This window comes from Panthera leo, chromosome A3, assembly GCF_018350215.1.
Source record: "Panthera leo isolate Ple1 chromosome A3, P.leo_Ple1_pat1.1, whole genome shotgun sequence".
NCBI classification, from domain to species: Eukaryota; Metazoa; Chordata; class Mammalia; order Carnivora; family Felidae; genus Panthera; species Panthera leo.
Window position 1 is genome coordinate 1,818,071 of NC_056681.1, and position 14,794 is coordinate 1,832,864.

General features: G+C 60.7%; 1 protein-coding gene across 10 annotated transcripts in view; it reads right to left on the reverse strand.

The window, feature by feature from the left end:
• SS18L1 (SS18L1 subunit of BAF chromatin remodeling complex) overlaps positions 1 to 14,794 on the reverse strand; it is a 31,243-nt gene that overhangs the window by 5,660 nt on the left and 10,789 nt on the right. For 4 of the 10 annotated variants that reach the window (XM_042930482.1, XM_042930484.1, XM_042930483.1 and 1 more), the window contains exons 2-10: positions 14,618 to 14,694; positions 14,019 to 14,108; positions 13,831 to 13,915; positions 12,363 to 12,507; positions 11,664 to 11,861; positions 10,348 to 10,512; positions 9,911 to 10,015; positions 8,892 to 8,981; positions 785 to 904 (exon numbers count right to left, since the gene is read on the reverse strand). In XM_042930482.1, coding sequence (XP_042786416.1) covers positions 785 to 904; positions 8,892 to 8,981; positions 9,911 to 10,015; positions 10,348 to 10,512; positions 11,664 to 11,861; positions 12,363 to 12,507; positions 13,831 to 13,915; positions 14,019 to 14,108; positions 14,618 to 14,694 — 1,075 coding nt within the window. Of the gene's footprint in view, positions 1 to 784; positions 905 to 7,689; positions 8,982 to 9,910; positions 10,016 to 10,347; positions 10,513 to 11,663; positions 11,862 to 12,362; positions 12,508 to 13,049; positions 13,705 to 13,830; positions 13,916 to 14,018; positions 14,113 to 14,617; positions 14,695 to 14,794 lie in introns of those variants that run through there. The other 6 variants (XM_042930476.1, XM_042930478.1, XM_042930486.1 and 3 more) reach the window with 5 other exon arrangements.

Genomic DNA, 14,794 nt, shown 5'->3' on the forward strand with positions numbered 1-14,794 from the left:
GTGGATGCCTCTAACCAAGCGACCACACGCTTGGCACATCACGAGGCACATCACGTTGATGTGGGATGAGAAGGGTCTTTTGCCCCTGCGAGCTTTCCAAATCCCACAGCCCACGGACATCCTGAGAAAAAGCTCAGACAAAGCCGACCAACGCTGTCCAACAAAGCGCCCGTCCAGTCTCCCTCACAACTGTCAAGGTCCAGAAAGACCGGGATTTCTGAGACTCTGTCCCAGCCCAGGGGAGCCTAAGGAGCCGTGAGACTCAATGTCCTGTGGGACCCCAGAGGGGTCCCGGGACAGAATAGGATACTGGGGGAAACCCCGTGAGATCTGGATAAGCCGGGAGTTCCGTCCACAGCAACGCGCCAGCGGAGTTTCTTAGTCGTGACGATCACGCTGTGCTCGGACGAGGTGAACGACAGAGGAACTCTGTGCGCTAGCCACACAGCTTCGCTGGAAATCTAAAACTATTCCAAAATGGGGGCGCCTGGGAGGCTCAGCCGGTTGAGCGTCAGCCTTCGGCTCAGGTCGTGATCTCACGGATCACGGGTCCGAGCCCCACATTGGGCTCTCTGCTGACAACGTGGAGCCTGCTTTGGATCCCACGTTCCCCTCGTTCTCTGCCCCTCCCCTGCTTGCGCTCTCTCTCTCAGAAATAAATAAAACATCAAAACATAGATAAAACTATTCCCGAACGAGCGTACTAAGTGTCACCGAACGAACCGCAGCGTTACCGCGTGTGGGGCCCGGGTGGGAAGGCGTGCCCTCCCCCCGACCCCCTTACCGTAGCCCGGCTGCTGCCCGGGATAGCTCTGCTGGTTGGGGTACTGCTGCTGGTACCCGGCCTGCTGCTGGGCCGCGCCCTGCTGGTACCCCGCCTGCTGCTGGCTGTACTGCGAGTTCCCTGTGGGGGGAAGGAGACACGCGGTTCATTCCCAGGGACAAAGGCAGCCCTTCCCGCCACTCAGGACGTGGACGCCTCGGAAAACCCTGGGCCACCTCGACTACCTCGGGATCTTCTCTTTCCCACAAATCTTTTACGACATTTTCTCTTCTTGTTTTAGAAGATTACGAATCAACACCCAAAACGAAAGTGAACCGAAAGCAAAGGTTAATGCAAGTGTTTTGGGTTGAACCGCGTCCCCCCGAAAGGTACGCTGGAGTCCTTACCCACACACCTGTGCACGTGGTCTTATCTGGAATTAGGGTCTCTGCAGATGTGATCAGTGAGGGGCAGGCTGGCTGGACTAGAACGAGCCCTAATCCAAGGACGGGTGCTGTCGTAAGAGGGAGTGTGGACACAGACGCAGGGAGAGCCACGTGCTGACAGCACCGTGGAGTGACATGCCTACAGGCAAGGACACCCGGGACGGCCAGAGCCACCGCAAGCGGGGACCGAGGCCGGGGACACACCCCGCGTCGGCTCTCGGACCCCTGGCCCGTTTCGGCAGCACCTGGTCACGGCGGCCCTGGGCCACCACGACAGCCAGAGGCGGCGAGTCGGGACAGTCCATCCCGGCAGCCGCTCGGCTGTGGTGCCGGTCGTGGGAAGGACAAAGCGCGAGGACTCGCACAGGCAACTGAAAGCACCGCTGCCGACGCAGCCACACGGCGGCCAGTGGGGGAGGCAGCGGGGAAACTCTAACGGTCTTGGGTGGAGAATCAGTACCGGTCAGTGAGCCTTCGGAATGTTCTACACACGTCCCCCCCCTTGCTGTCTCTTCTCAGCAGTAAGAGTGGGACGGGGCCGCGGGCCAGAGTGGGTCCCAAGCAGGCTACACGGACTACCCCGCGTGCTTCCCGTGACACTGGGAGGGGGACACCACCACACCCCCATTTCACACACGGGGCGCAGAGAAGGGAGATCCGGAGACGGCCGGTCCTGCGGCTGATGGGAGACGCTGAGGTGAGCGGCAGCTCTAAGGCTGTGTCTCTACGCGGCTCGGAAGGAGCCCTGATGTTTCGGGACACCTTCAGCGTGGAGGCGCACGTGCAGGCAGAGTCCGCGGTGCTGGCTCAGACCCACGTCGGGTTTTTCCTTTGACATTAGGAAATCAGTGCCACAGAGAATCTTTTTTAAGGCAAATATATACCTATATATATGTATATTTTTTTAACGTTTTTTTATTTATTCTTGAGACAGAGAGAGAGCATGAACGGGGGAGGGTCAGAGAGAGAGGGAGACACAGAATCTGAAACAGGATCCAGGCTCTGAGCTGTCAGCACAGAGCCCGACGCGGGGCTCGAACTCACGGACCGCGAGATCATGACCTGAGCCAAAGTCGGATGCTTAACTGACTGAGCCACCCAGGTACCCCAATATACCTATAAATTTTTAAACGTTTATTTATTTAAGTAATCTACGGCCGATGTGGGGCTCAAAGTCACCGCCCCGAGATCATGAGCTGCACGCTCCCCCGACCGAGCCGGCCTGTATGTTTTTATCTTCACGTTGGTAAAGTCCAACCACTATTTCAGATCCACTTTTTCTGTTTTTCAGAGAAAATGCCTTAACTCTCATTTTCAAGATCTCACCAGGCAGTGTCCACGCTAAAAGCCTCGTTTCAGAAGGAAGCCTGCAGTGAGAAAAGTGAGGGTCCCAGTGAGCGCCTCGCCGGACGTGGGCCGAGAGTTAGATGGAAATCTTCCTAGAGCCTTCCCACCGCAGGGTCTCCAGAGCTGCCCGTTCAGATTCAGGCTGGAGACGAAATTCCATTCACGGGTCTCCAAACGCTTTTATAAAAAGACCAGCATAAGCGTGGTTCTGTCGTGTTCTTTTGAGTTAGGGCTTCGCTCTTCAAAACCACGCAGAGCGTGCAGCCTTCATAGTGCGTTCGGTCCTGAGTCTGCAGCGGGGGCTCAGGAGACCCCGGTCCTCACTCGCCAGCGACACCTGCCAGCAGACGAATGGCTGGCCCGGAGAGGATGTGGCAGCCCCCACCTACCCGTGGGGACCCCACTCCAAGACCCCCATGGAAGTCCGAAGGCGTGGGGGCGCCAAGCTCTACACACCCCAAGCGTTTTCCTCGACACACACCCCAAGTGCAGTTTATGAACTCGGCACAATGGGAGATTAACGGTAACGATGAAACAGACCGAGCGTCAGGGAGGGGATCCTCTGCTTCCCTCGAGGGGCCCCGTCACCGAGACGGCAGGGAGACTGTGGGTGGGGGGAGGGAGGGACTACTGTAGTTGCCTGTTCTTTTCTTTATAAGCAAAACATGTCCCAGAAAGAAGAAAACAGAGGCCAGGTTATGAAAACCCGTATTTGTCAAATCTTTTTTTCTACTTTATTTTCCCAATTAAAAGTAAGTTTTCCTTTTCTAGGAGCCGTAAAATACAAGTATTTAAAAACCAGATCCTGGGGCGCCTGGGTGGCGCAGTCGGTTAAGCGTCCGACTTCAGCCAGGTCACGATCTCGCGTTCCGTGAGTTCGAGCCCCGCGTCAGGCTCTGGGCTGATGGCTCGGAGCCTGGAGCCTCTTTCCGATTCTGTGTCTCCCTCTCTCTCTGCCCCTCCCCCGTTCATGCTCTGTCTCTCTCTGTCCCAAAAATAAATTAAAAACGTTGAAAAAAAAATTAAAAAAAATAAAAAAATAAATAAAATAAATAAATAAATAAAAACCAGATCCTGGTGGCGTATTTTTCTAAGCAGCAGCTTTACCGAGAGCCAATTCACCCCGTGAGGGCGTAAAACTGTCCGCGGGGACGTCAGCAGCAGCCACCAAAGCAGCGTGCTCCAACCCCAGGGCGAGTCCCCCCTACAGGGGCCCTGCAAACCCACCGCATCTGCTCTGACAGCTCCTTCCCTGAGGCCGGCAGGCTGGACAGCCACGGGTGGGCAGCCACGGGGCAGATGCAGGGCAGGACGTGGGGCGGGACGTGGCGGGCTCCACACCTCGCCTCGCTCACCCTGGAAGCACATCTGAGACACGGCGGGTCCTCCTCAGGGCTTGAAGTTTTTGCTCAGTCTGCGTACCTCAGCCTCACAGCCCCTTCTTACCGGATGGTAACAGAGGAGCTCACTCACAGGCTATCTGGCTGCGGCCTGGCACCCAGTAGGTGCGCCACAAACGTTAGCAGGGACGCCTCTGGGAAGCACACATCCGCCCTCCCACGCCCGGAAAACCTTCCCTCCACCGGAGTCAAGCCCAGTAGGAAAGGGGCCTGGCTGAGCGTCATGGACACAAAACCACCACCAGGAACCAGTGACCCATCAGCTCAGTGACGCAGTCTATAAAAACTACGGAGCAGGGGCGCCTGGGTGGCTCAGTCGGTTAAGCGTCCGACCTCGGCTCAGGTCACGATCTCGCAGTCCCTGAGTTCGAGCCCCACGTCAGGCTCTGTGCTGACAGCTCGGAGCCCGGAGCCTGCTTCCGATTCTGTGTCTCCCTCTCTCTGACCCTCCTCTATTCATGCTGTCTCAAAAATAAATAAACATTAAAAACGACAACAACAAGAACCAGGGAGCAAGGGTGTGCCTCGGGGACACGCATGGGCCACACTCCGGGTCTCCTCGGGGCAAGACCCTGAGGACACCCAGGATAACAGCGCCATGACCATGGGACCAGGGGTGCGATGGGTCTGGACGGCCACAGGGTCGGGCTGCTTTGATTTTCGGAGATAGTAACGTTTAATATTTGTAAATTTACCTTCCGCACAGGCAGATACGTTCGCGAGATCCACAAATGTGAACACGAAGTCAGCCCGCCTTCAAGAGGTTCAGGGAAAAAGGCCACCCGCAGCCTGCCCGGTCCCCACCCGGTCCCCTCGCAGCCACTTCTATCGGTGTCCTGACCGTCTTCCCAGAGTTCGTCCGTGGGGTGTGTGTGCATGTGCAAACACGTACCGTGTCCCGCAGAAGGCGGCACCCCAGACACCCTGGTCCTCGGCACCCGGCCTGAGCACCCGGCACCACCCGGATTTTCCACCACGGCAGCCACAGAGGCTTTGCTTCCTTTAACAGACACTGTTTAACAGACACATGGACCGGTCACAGGGCCACAGACCCCGGCTCTGTCTGCTCTCCGCCAGTGCAGATCTCAGTGACAGGGTGCAGCAGGACTTCGAGGCTTCCGTGGACTGCTCGGCGGGGGCCCTGATGGCGCTGTGTCCACCTGGCTTGGCGGGTCCCACATCCCCTCATCCCGCTTGGCCCGGAACCAGCCCTCTGCACGTTAGCGCCCTCTCATTCTACGGGACCACCCGGGGCTCCTGTCCCGTGCCACCTCCTGTGAACCCCAGGACCGGCCGCCGCGCCCCACGAGGCTCCCCATCACACTGTGGAATAACGTAATGACTGGAAGACTCTTTATTTTGGCTTCAACCTACCCCCTCCCTGCTTCCACTCGGTGCCCTCCGCCTGCACGGGGCCACGGGCCACTCACGCACATCCAGTCTCCTCAGAGCAGAACACTGCCTGCCTCTCACACCACACCCGGCACTGCCACCCACCGTGGGGTGACCTGGGCCCTGTGACACAAGTGCGGGTAGTGCCGGGTCGAGGTCCAGTTAACGAGACGGAACAAAACGCTTCCAGATTCAGGAGGAAACCATTCCGTCTGCCACACCTGCCTTAAAAAAAGTGACCGTTTTAGCAAACGTCCCGCGGGTTATGGGAGGCGAGAACGCGTGAGCCAAACGTAAGGGTATAAAAATGTGCGCTTCGAAGTTCCAAAGGCTGAGCGGCACGTCCTGAACTTGTCTTTGGAGCAGTCGTTTCTGCCGGAAGGTTCTTTCCTGAGCACTCTCACCGGGACGCCGCACAGCTGGCGGTGAGCAGAGGGCCCCCCCAGTGGAGAGGGCTGAGCGCCGGCGTCCCGGGAGGCGGACGGAGGGCCCACGGCTGCGGCCTCTGCGGACAGGCCCCAGTGCTGGCGTCGGAGCGCGTGCAGGGATGAGCCCCAGGTGGCCCCGAGAGCTCACCTCTTCCCGGCAGGCGGAGACCCAGCGGCGCAGACACCTGAGTGCGCCAGACTCGACTTTTTACGCGTCGAGTTGTTTCTATAATGGCGCAAACACGCAGAGTTTTAGCCGTGTAGAGCCCACCAGCTGGTGTACCCTGGGAAGTGTCACCAGCAGCTGCTGCCTGGAGGCAGGTCAGTGCTCCACAGCTGTCGGCCCCTGGCCCGGAGCCGTGCTGCCGGGCACAGGAACCCTCTCCCCGGGACCCCCGTCTGCAGTGTGGCCTCTGGCCGCGGCCTCTCGGCGGGTCTCCCGCTGCGAGGGGCTCCCCCTCCAGCACCCTGTCCAAGTGCCTCCCGGCGAGGCTGTGTGGGCGCGACTGCCCGGCATGGGCCCATCTGTTCCCCCGTCAGCCCGCGATCCCTCCACCCTCCCATACCCGTGCCAGTGACACGGGCCGGCCGCCACGGTCAGGAGCCCGCAGAGCTGTCGCTGGGCCAGCGTGCGTCTTGGAAACGTCCAAGGTGAGGGGTGTGTGGTGCGTCCCGAGAACGCTCACTCACACCCGCCTTCAACTGGAAGCGAAGAGAAGCAGCTGAGCTTCCGCTGCAGAACAGCGCTTGGGGCGACCGTGTGGACGAGGGGACCGCCTCGGTGGTCTCGGGTGGCGAGTTTCCTGTGGTCGTAACGGAAGGCACGACCAAGCGCGACACAGGAACCACCTGAGTCGTGGTGAGGAGGCAGGATAAAGGTGTTGCCCGCAGGCGCCCTGCGTGGCTCAGCCAGCTAAGCGTGCGGCTCAGGTTGGTGAGTTGCTCTCGGCTCAGGTTGGTGAGTTCGAGCCCTGCGTCAGGTCCGCTGCTGTCAGCGCAGAGCCTGCTTTGGATCCTGTCTCCCCCCTCTCTCGGCCCCTCCCCCATTCTCTCTCTCTCCCAAAAATAAACAAACATTAAAACAAATTTTTTTAAAAAAAAGCGTCACCCTTTCCCCATCAACGGCCAACACTCAATCACTTGACTGGTTCGTAAAAACAACGGGGAACATGAAGTTGTCCATAAATAATTTTACTTCAAGGTGGCTGGGATGTTTTGTTCTCTTGTTCTACACCCATCATCAGGTTTCAGATCCAGCCAGGGGTGATGGCCAGGTCACGGCACCTGCTTTGGGAACAGGTGGGGCACCTGCCGGGGAAGGGGTGAGGACCTGCCTGGCTGCGTGACTGCACAGGCACGGGCCATCACGGGGCCTGGGGAGCCAGACTCGCCAGGACAAGAAGGCTGGGTCTGAGCCGTGTTCGCAAGCAACACCCAAACGTGGGGACAGGGGGAATCGCTGCGGGGAAGTCCTTCTAACTGGGCGATTCTCCCGTATTCTCCACATGTCCTACAATCTCCTACCGCCGTAACTAAGAAACAAGACCGCGCCACAGAAGACAGAATGCAGTTCTTCAAAAAATTAAACACAGAATTACCAGACCCCCCCTAATTCTACTTCTGGGTATAAATGCAAAGGAAACGAAAGCAGGGACTCGAAGAGACATTTGCACGCTGACGTTCACAGCAGCGTTATTCACGACAGCTGAGAGACAGAGACAACTCAAAAGTGTCCATCAATCGGGGCGTCTGGGGGGCCAGTCGGTTAAGTGGCTGATTTCGGCCCAGGTCACGATCTCACCGTCGGTGGGTTCGAGTCCCGCGTCGGGCTCTGGGCTGACAGCTCAGAGCCTGGAGCCCGCTTGGGATTCTGTGTCTCCCTCACTCTCCGCCCCTCCCCCACTCGTGTGGTGTCTTTCTCTCCCCCTCTCTCTCAAAAATAGATGTAAAAAAATTTTAAAACATCGACCGTGGAATGGACGAACAACATGCTGTGCCCACACTAGAAAACGATTCCGTCTTTAAAAGGAAGGACACTCCGATAGCTGCTAACACACGTATGAACCCTGAGGACATTATGCTGACCGAAGTGAGCCAGTCACAGAAGGACAAGTGCTGTATGATCCTGCATGATGGACGCAGTCACACACAGAGACAGAAAGCGGGCGCCGGGGGCTGGGGGCAGGAGATGGGAACCAGTGTCTGACGGGGGCAGAAAATCAGTCCGGAAAACGAACAAGTTCGGGGACGGACGGTCGGGACGGCCGCCCAATGTAAATGTGCTGAACGTCACTGAACTACGCTCAGAAATGGTTCAGGCGGTAAATATTGTTGTGTTTCTAGCTTAATTCTTTTAAAAAGCCACCGTAAACACCTGGTTTGCAAACTGCCTGTTTCATGGTTCTATCTGTGTTTCCTTCCCCAGGGGCCCTGCTACGAAACCTCACGCTGTCTCCCCTTCTGATGTCCTGACCGGGAAGCCTAGGCTATAAACGGGCCGATGTCCCAGTGCCCTGTGGCCTCACGGTTTTCTCTTCTCCTGGGGTCTCGCAAGGGCAGCGAGGTACCTTCACTCTATAGGGGCCCCATCTGAGAGGTTAACGTGCACATTTCTTCCTAGTTGTGTTTGGTGACATCACGTTGGTGGCTGGAAGTCAGTGTGAGTGAGATTATTCACAGCAGGAAAATGGGTGCGTGCCGCTACTTGGCTCTGTGTTGTCAGTCTGCTTCTAGAACGTCACCGCCTCACCCCACCTCTGCGGACAGCTCCCGGCCCAAGCTGCACTTGATCTGGCCAGCAGGTGTTTCAAGAAACGCCCAGGCCAAACCCAAGGAAGCCACGCACCCCAGGTGCATCGCCTGCCTGGCTCGGGAGGGACACGGGGCGCCCGGACCCCCCCACCGAGTCGGGAACTCTTAAGGGAGCCCGTCTGAGCTCCCCCTGCACAGATGGGAGGGTCTGTGCCCCCACAACTCCAGAGCGGCCGCTCCAACCACCCCGCCTGCGTCATGAGCGCAGCGCCCGCAGCGGCCACGGGGACCCTTGGCCTCACGGAGTGTGGCGCCACCCAGCACAGCGCGTGTCTGACTGAAGCGTGGGCCCCGCGCGGCTTACCGCCCTCGTAGTAGTGCTGCGTGGACTCCTCGAAGGACCGGTCGTAGCTCTGCTCCGTGTACGACTGCTGGTAGGCGTAGTCTCCGTGTCCTGCGGGAAAACCCACATGGACCACAGTCAGTGGGGGGGGGGGGTCCAGGCCGCCTGGGCTCGGGGTTCAGTCGTGAACTGAACGGGCAACACGTGGGGTCAGGAGTGCCCGGAGTCAGGCCCGATCCGTCTTTTTCCCGCAGGTTAAGTCTGTGAAGCAGCTTCCCGCCACCTCCTGGCCTCCGTTCCCTTGAGACGCAGGCAGCCACCCTGCTTGGGGGTGAGCGTGAAGAGTCCGTCCGTCACAGTTTACAGAGAGGAGACCGTGTACTCAGTGCCCGACACGTGACAAGGCCCGGCGGCCCCTCATCCCGGGCACCGTGAGCCCTCAGGAGGCCTTGTCACCATCACGTGGCGGCGACACAGCTCGCCCTGCCCCGGCCTCGGCCGCCTCCCCACCGCCCACCCGACGCGTGCTCCGTGCAGGAGCACGCGTCCTTTGCGGGGTCCTTCCCCCTCCAAATCCCACCGATCCTAGGTGACCGCTTTCCACACCACCTCCACAGATCCTGAGACTGTTTAAAATGTGACCGAAAGGCGGCACCAAGGGAAAAGAATCCGCAGAAACTGAGCAGCAGATACAAACCGCCGCCTTCGGAAGGCATTTCATAAGGGCTCCCGTGTCCACCTTCCAAAACAGTTACGTGCCCTGACTCAGGGGACGGCACATCTCAGCCTCAACCCGCTGCTGCCGTTTGGGAAGGGAGAGAGGAGCCTCAAGTAGGTGAGTGGCTGTGGCCTGAACTGGAAGCTTCTCTCAGCAGAGACCAGACGTGCCCTCACCCCCGTTCCCAAAGGCACAAGGGCGAGGGGGACTCCGGGTGCCCTGCCGGCAGAGGCCGGGAGCAATGGGTCTGCACTGGGGGCGACCGGAGCACGGCGGTGGGCAGCCACCCCACGGCCGGTGCTGGGGCGGGTGCGGGCCTCACCGTCAGGGTAGTACTGCTGGCTCATGGGCTCCGAGGCGGCCTGGCCGTGTCCGTACTGCTCGCCTCCGTAGTACTCCTCCTGGCCCAGGTACTGCTGGGACGAGCCTGGGGGCAGGACGGTAACTCAGCAACGGTTCTCCCGTGACGTGACAGCCTCCTCGACGGCCTGGTCGGGACCCCCCGCATCCAGCCCCCAGTCCCCGGGACCACACTTACAAACCTGACCGGCCCGGCACCTGCTGTGGACCCTGCGCCTGACCTAACCCCCTACAGCCCCTCAAGCCTGTCCGCCTCCAGGAGCGGCACCGGCCCTTGTCCTTCCATATTTCGTTAGCCCCACGAGGCTCCGGACCATCCACGATCCTTGCTCAATACTAAAGAACTAAAGCCTCACGCCCCCCAGCTTCTCAGGCGGAAAGACGCGGTGCGGGCATTACCTTGCTGGGAGGGCCGGTAGGGCGCCAGGGGCCGCTGCCCCATCATGCTGCTCCCCTGCCCGCTCTGGCCCATCATGGCAATGGACGACTGGCCCTGGTAGTGCTGGCTCCCGCCCTGCGCCGAGTTGTAGTGGGACGAGGCCGCCTGCTGGTGCATCATGGACACTGGGCGACACGACAGACCCGAATAACCCCAAGAAGCTCCCCAGGAGGGCGTCCTCACCCTCACCCCAGACCCCGGCCGCATCCCTGTCTGACTCCAGCTCCCGGGCCACCTCCACGCACAGAGAAACACGAGTCCTGTCCTGTCATCCCTCGTCCCCCAGGCTAGTTGTGAAGGAGCCACGCCCGTGCCCCCGGATGCTCAGGCCTGTGCCCTCTGGCCTGTCCAGTCGTGCCGCCCCTGCTCAGAGCCCGCTAGAGCAGCACTGCCCAGGAGGACGGGAAGTGAGCCATGCCACGACAGTAAAACAAACAGGTGAGATCTATTTTAGTAATATATCTTGGCTCGATATGTCTAGAATATCCTCATCTTGGGGCACCTGGGTGGCTCAGTTAAGTGTTGATTTTGGCTCCGATCATGATCTCACCGTTTGTAGGTCCGAGCCCCGTGTTGGGCTCTGCGCTGACAGCATGGAGCCTGCTTAGGTTTCTCTTTCTCTGCCCCTCCCCTGCTTGCTCATTCTCTCTCTCAGAAAAAAAAAAAAAAAAAAAGGTGCCCGGATGGCTCAGTTGGTTGAGCATCTGACCGGCTCAGGTCGTGATCTCACGGTTTGTGAATTTGAGCCCTGCGTCGGGCTCTGCTCCCCCACCCCCGCCCCTCCCCCTGCTCATGCTCTCTCCCTCCCAAAACAGCCAGACATTACAAGACGTAAAAGTAAACTAGGGAGAGAGCTCATGATCTCCCTGTCCGTACCAAGCCTCTGAAATTCAGGCTCTGACACTCTGGGACGGCTCGATGGGGACCCGACGTTTCCCAGTGCTCGGCACCCCGCTCCCAGCCCACGGGGCTCCCTTGGCCCAGCGTCCGTGGCCCTGCACGCTGCCCACTTCTGCGCTCTGGCCACACCACTCCCGACCCCGCGTGAGCCTGGTCCCGTCCTCAGATAGGGCCCGGACCGCCCCTCGGCACGGCCTCGCCTGACGCTCCCGCGGGGACTGGTGGAAACCCCCTCTCCACAGAGCCAGACCTCACGTGGCCTGTTCCCACGGCCCCCACCCCTTCAGAAGCCCCACAGGACCGCGTGCACGGTCTGCACATATTTCGAAGGGTCACGGGGGCCGGCAGGGCGTCCCAGGGCCGAGCAGGGCGGTACCTGGGTTGGACTGCATGTTGATGTTGGCCCGGGACACGTAGTTGCCGATGGCGCCCTGGCCCTGCAGGGGCACGCTCTGCGAGGCGGGTCCCGAGTGGCTGTAGCCGGGCCCCGTGCCGTGGCCGCTGCCCGACATACTCATGGAGGTGGTGGGCAGCGTGCTCTGCGCCGTCTGCTGCATGGACACGTGGTTCGGACCTGCCAGGAGCACAGGGAGGGGGCCTTAGACCCACCAGAGACCGCGTCCGATGGCGGGCCTGGCCCTGCCGCTAGACACCCCACGTTTCCTTCGAGCGATCGCGCGGAGGGAGGCCAGCCCGTGGTCGGCAGCGCCACCGATGAAGGAAACGAACCGAGCGCGGGAATCGCACGTTCGCTGTGACAGGGACGGTTCCCGGTGGCTAGAGATCTAGCTCTTGATCCGAAGATAACCTTTTTGCTCTTGTTTAAAAAACCCACCCGGAACCCCACGCGTGGATGTGAAGTCAAAGCAGAGCAGGGGACCTGAAGCGCTTTATCCCCTTTGCATGTTACCCCTGCGCACGTGCGCCCGGGCACAGCAGCGCCCCCGCAGCCGGGGCCTCTGGGAGGAGGGACGCCCCACGCTCAGCTCTGCAGGGCACGGGGTGCTCTGCCGAGACAGCCAGGCTCTGGGGAGCCCGAGGCGGTGACCCTGTCGCCGGTGCTCCGGGTACTCACCGTTGCCGATCTGGCCCTGCATGAGGGAGGACGGGGGCAGGCCCGTGCCGATGGCATCACTGAGGCTGCCCTGGGAGTGCAGGCCCTGGCTGGAGCCGCTCTGGGACAGCGCTCCGGGGCCCAGGTTCATGTTCTGGGTGGGCGGCTGCAGGCGACAAGAAAGTAACGGGAGGCTGGTTAACCCAGAGACGAAGCACCCGAAGCCCTCCGGGGACTCGGCGGTTCGAGAGAGCTACCTCGACGGCTCACGGCCACCTGGCAGATGTCTGTGACCAACTGCCGCTCACACACGTGATCGCTGACTGCGGACTACGAGGCCCAAACACCTCAGGCCAGGAGACGGTACACCGAGCATTCTTGTGAGCGTTCAGACCTTAAGCGAGTACCAAGCTAACCAGCACATACTGGAGGTTCAAAGATGGGCCCTCCTCACTGGGGATGCAAGGGACCACCTCACCGGTCCACCGCACTGCCCCTGCCCCTGCACCCTGGCCTCAGCTGGCCAGGATTCGCTGTGTCCCTCATCCACACCACCCCATGCCCCGGGGCCTTTGCACAGACTGCCCTGTGCCCTAGCCCTGGCCCTCTCATTGCTCCTCCCGTGCGTGTGCCCTGCCCTGCAGCAAGCCCAACCGTGATCAGGATGTAGAAGGCGACGGGACGCACGAGGGACCCCTGCACCCTCACCTCCCGGATCCAGACCAAACAGCAGCTCCGAAGGTTCGGAGGCAGATGCTGTCTACACCTGGCCAAGAAAATGAAGTTCCCCACAGGATCCACTGCTGTCTCCAGAGCGAGGAATCCCGATTTCATAGGCCAATCAATGTCCGTTTGACAATTTCGTCGGCAAGACACCCTGGCACCTATGACATCACTTTCCAGGGCACCAGGGGGCATCGCGTGTGTCCCAGAACGTCCCTGCCCACCACGGTCTACACGGGCCGGTCCTTCTCGCGGCTCTGCCTTCCGGTCCACCTGCGGGAGGCGGCCACTGCTGGACCTTGCCTTGGCAGCAATTATTTGCTTTGGGGAAAACGGATTTTAAAAAGTTAAGCAGAAAACAAAGTATGTTGACACTTAAAACTTCGCTGCACCGGTGGCATCTCACAGTCCTGTTGCCGAATCGGAGCGCCGTTTATTCCCGGGCAGCATCTTCAGACTCGCTCAGAAGGGCTCGCGATAAAGAGCGAGAATCCCCCGCACCACCTCCTGTTCCCCGCGGAGACCTGCTGCCCACCGTTTCTAGGTTTGCTTCCTCGGGGTCTCCTCCCTTTGCTACAGAAACTGATGTCATGATTCTGACCAGTCCACTTCCGACTCGGGCCGACTGGCCTCCTGCCCCCTTTGCGGGCTCCTGTCTGTTCCTTGGCACGTAACACGCTCCGACGGCTGCTCCCCGGATCGCACCGGGCAACTGCACTGGGCGAGGGTGGCCCACTGTCCCCCCCTGCCCCCCGCGGGCACTCACGGCGGGCAGCAGGGACTGCATGTTCTGGTTAGAATCCGCGATCGTGGCCAGGTAGACCAGGTTCCGGTGCAGGATCTGCTGGTACCTGCAGGGGTGGGGCACACGGTGAGGCAGTGCCCGCGGGCCAGTCGGAAGAAGCGAAGTCCACCCGGGACAGCCTCGCAGCCGGGCCCCAGGGGGACACTGACCTTTGGGGACGGGGCAGGCAACACAGCGCTCTGTGCTCTAGCACAGGGCCGGGCAGGGAACAGGACCCGGCCTGAGTCGTGAGCGGGATCCTGTCTGACGAAAACATGCTGAAAGGCCCCGAGGCGGTGGCCCGAGGGCACGCGCCACCAGGTCCGTTCAGAGCGGTGGGAGGAGGCAGAAGACCGAGGGAGACACCTGAGCGGACGCCAGAGGACAAGCCCTCCTCCATCTGACCGTGACACGCGGCGGACTTGATCTCTCTGCCCCCTGGAAGCGGCCCCCCCAAACAGGCCGGGAGGACGTGGGGAAGCCCGGTTCAACCCAGGAAAGCCCCCAGGCGCGTGGCGGCCGCTCACACACGCCGGGCCTCCGGGTGGCTCTGACAGCCAGCTCCTGCACCTACGCCGCGTCCAGCCCCGGGGGTCTCGCGAGGTCCCGCCCGGGGGCGCTCATCGTCCCCTGGTGTGTCCCCCCAGCAGCCCCCTCCGCCCACACTTCATTTCCCTCCACATCGTCTCCCCCTCCTCGGGGAGCGCCCTGGGGTGGGGGGACGAGGCCGTCCTCTGAGGGTGACCTCCGCAGCCCGACGGCCACTTACTGGGTGCACTCGGCCGTCTTGCCCTTGCTCTGGTAGTCCAGGATACACTGGATCAGGTGGTGGTTCTCGTCCAGCATCTGAAGGGGAAGCGGATGTGAACAGGGACACAGATGCGTCTCCGGCGCCCGGCTGGAGGGTCACGGGGCGGAGCCGGAGTCGCTCCGTTAGGTGCGTGAC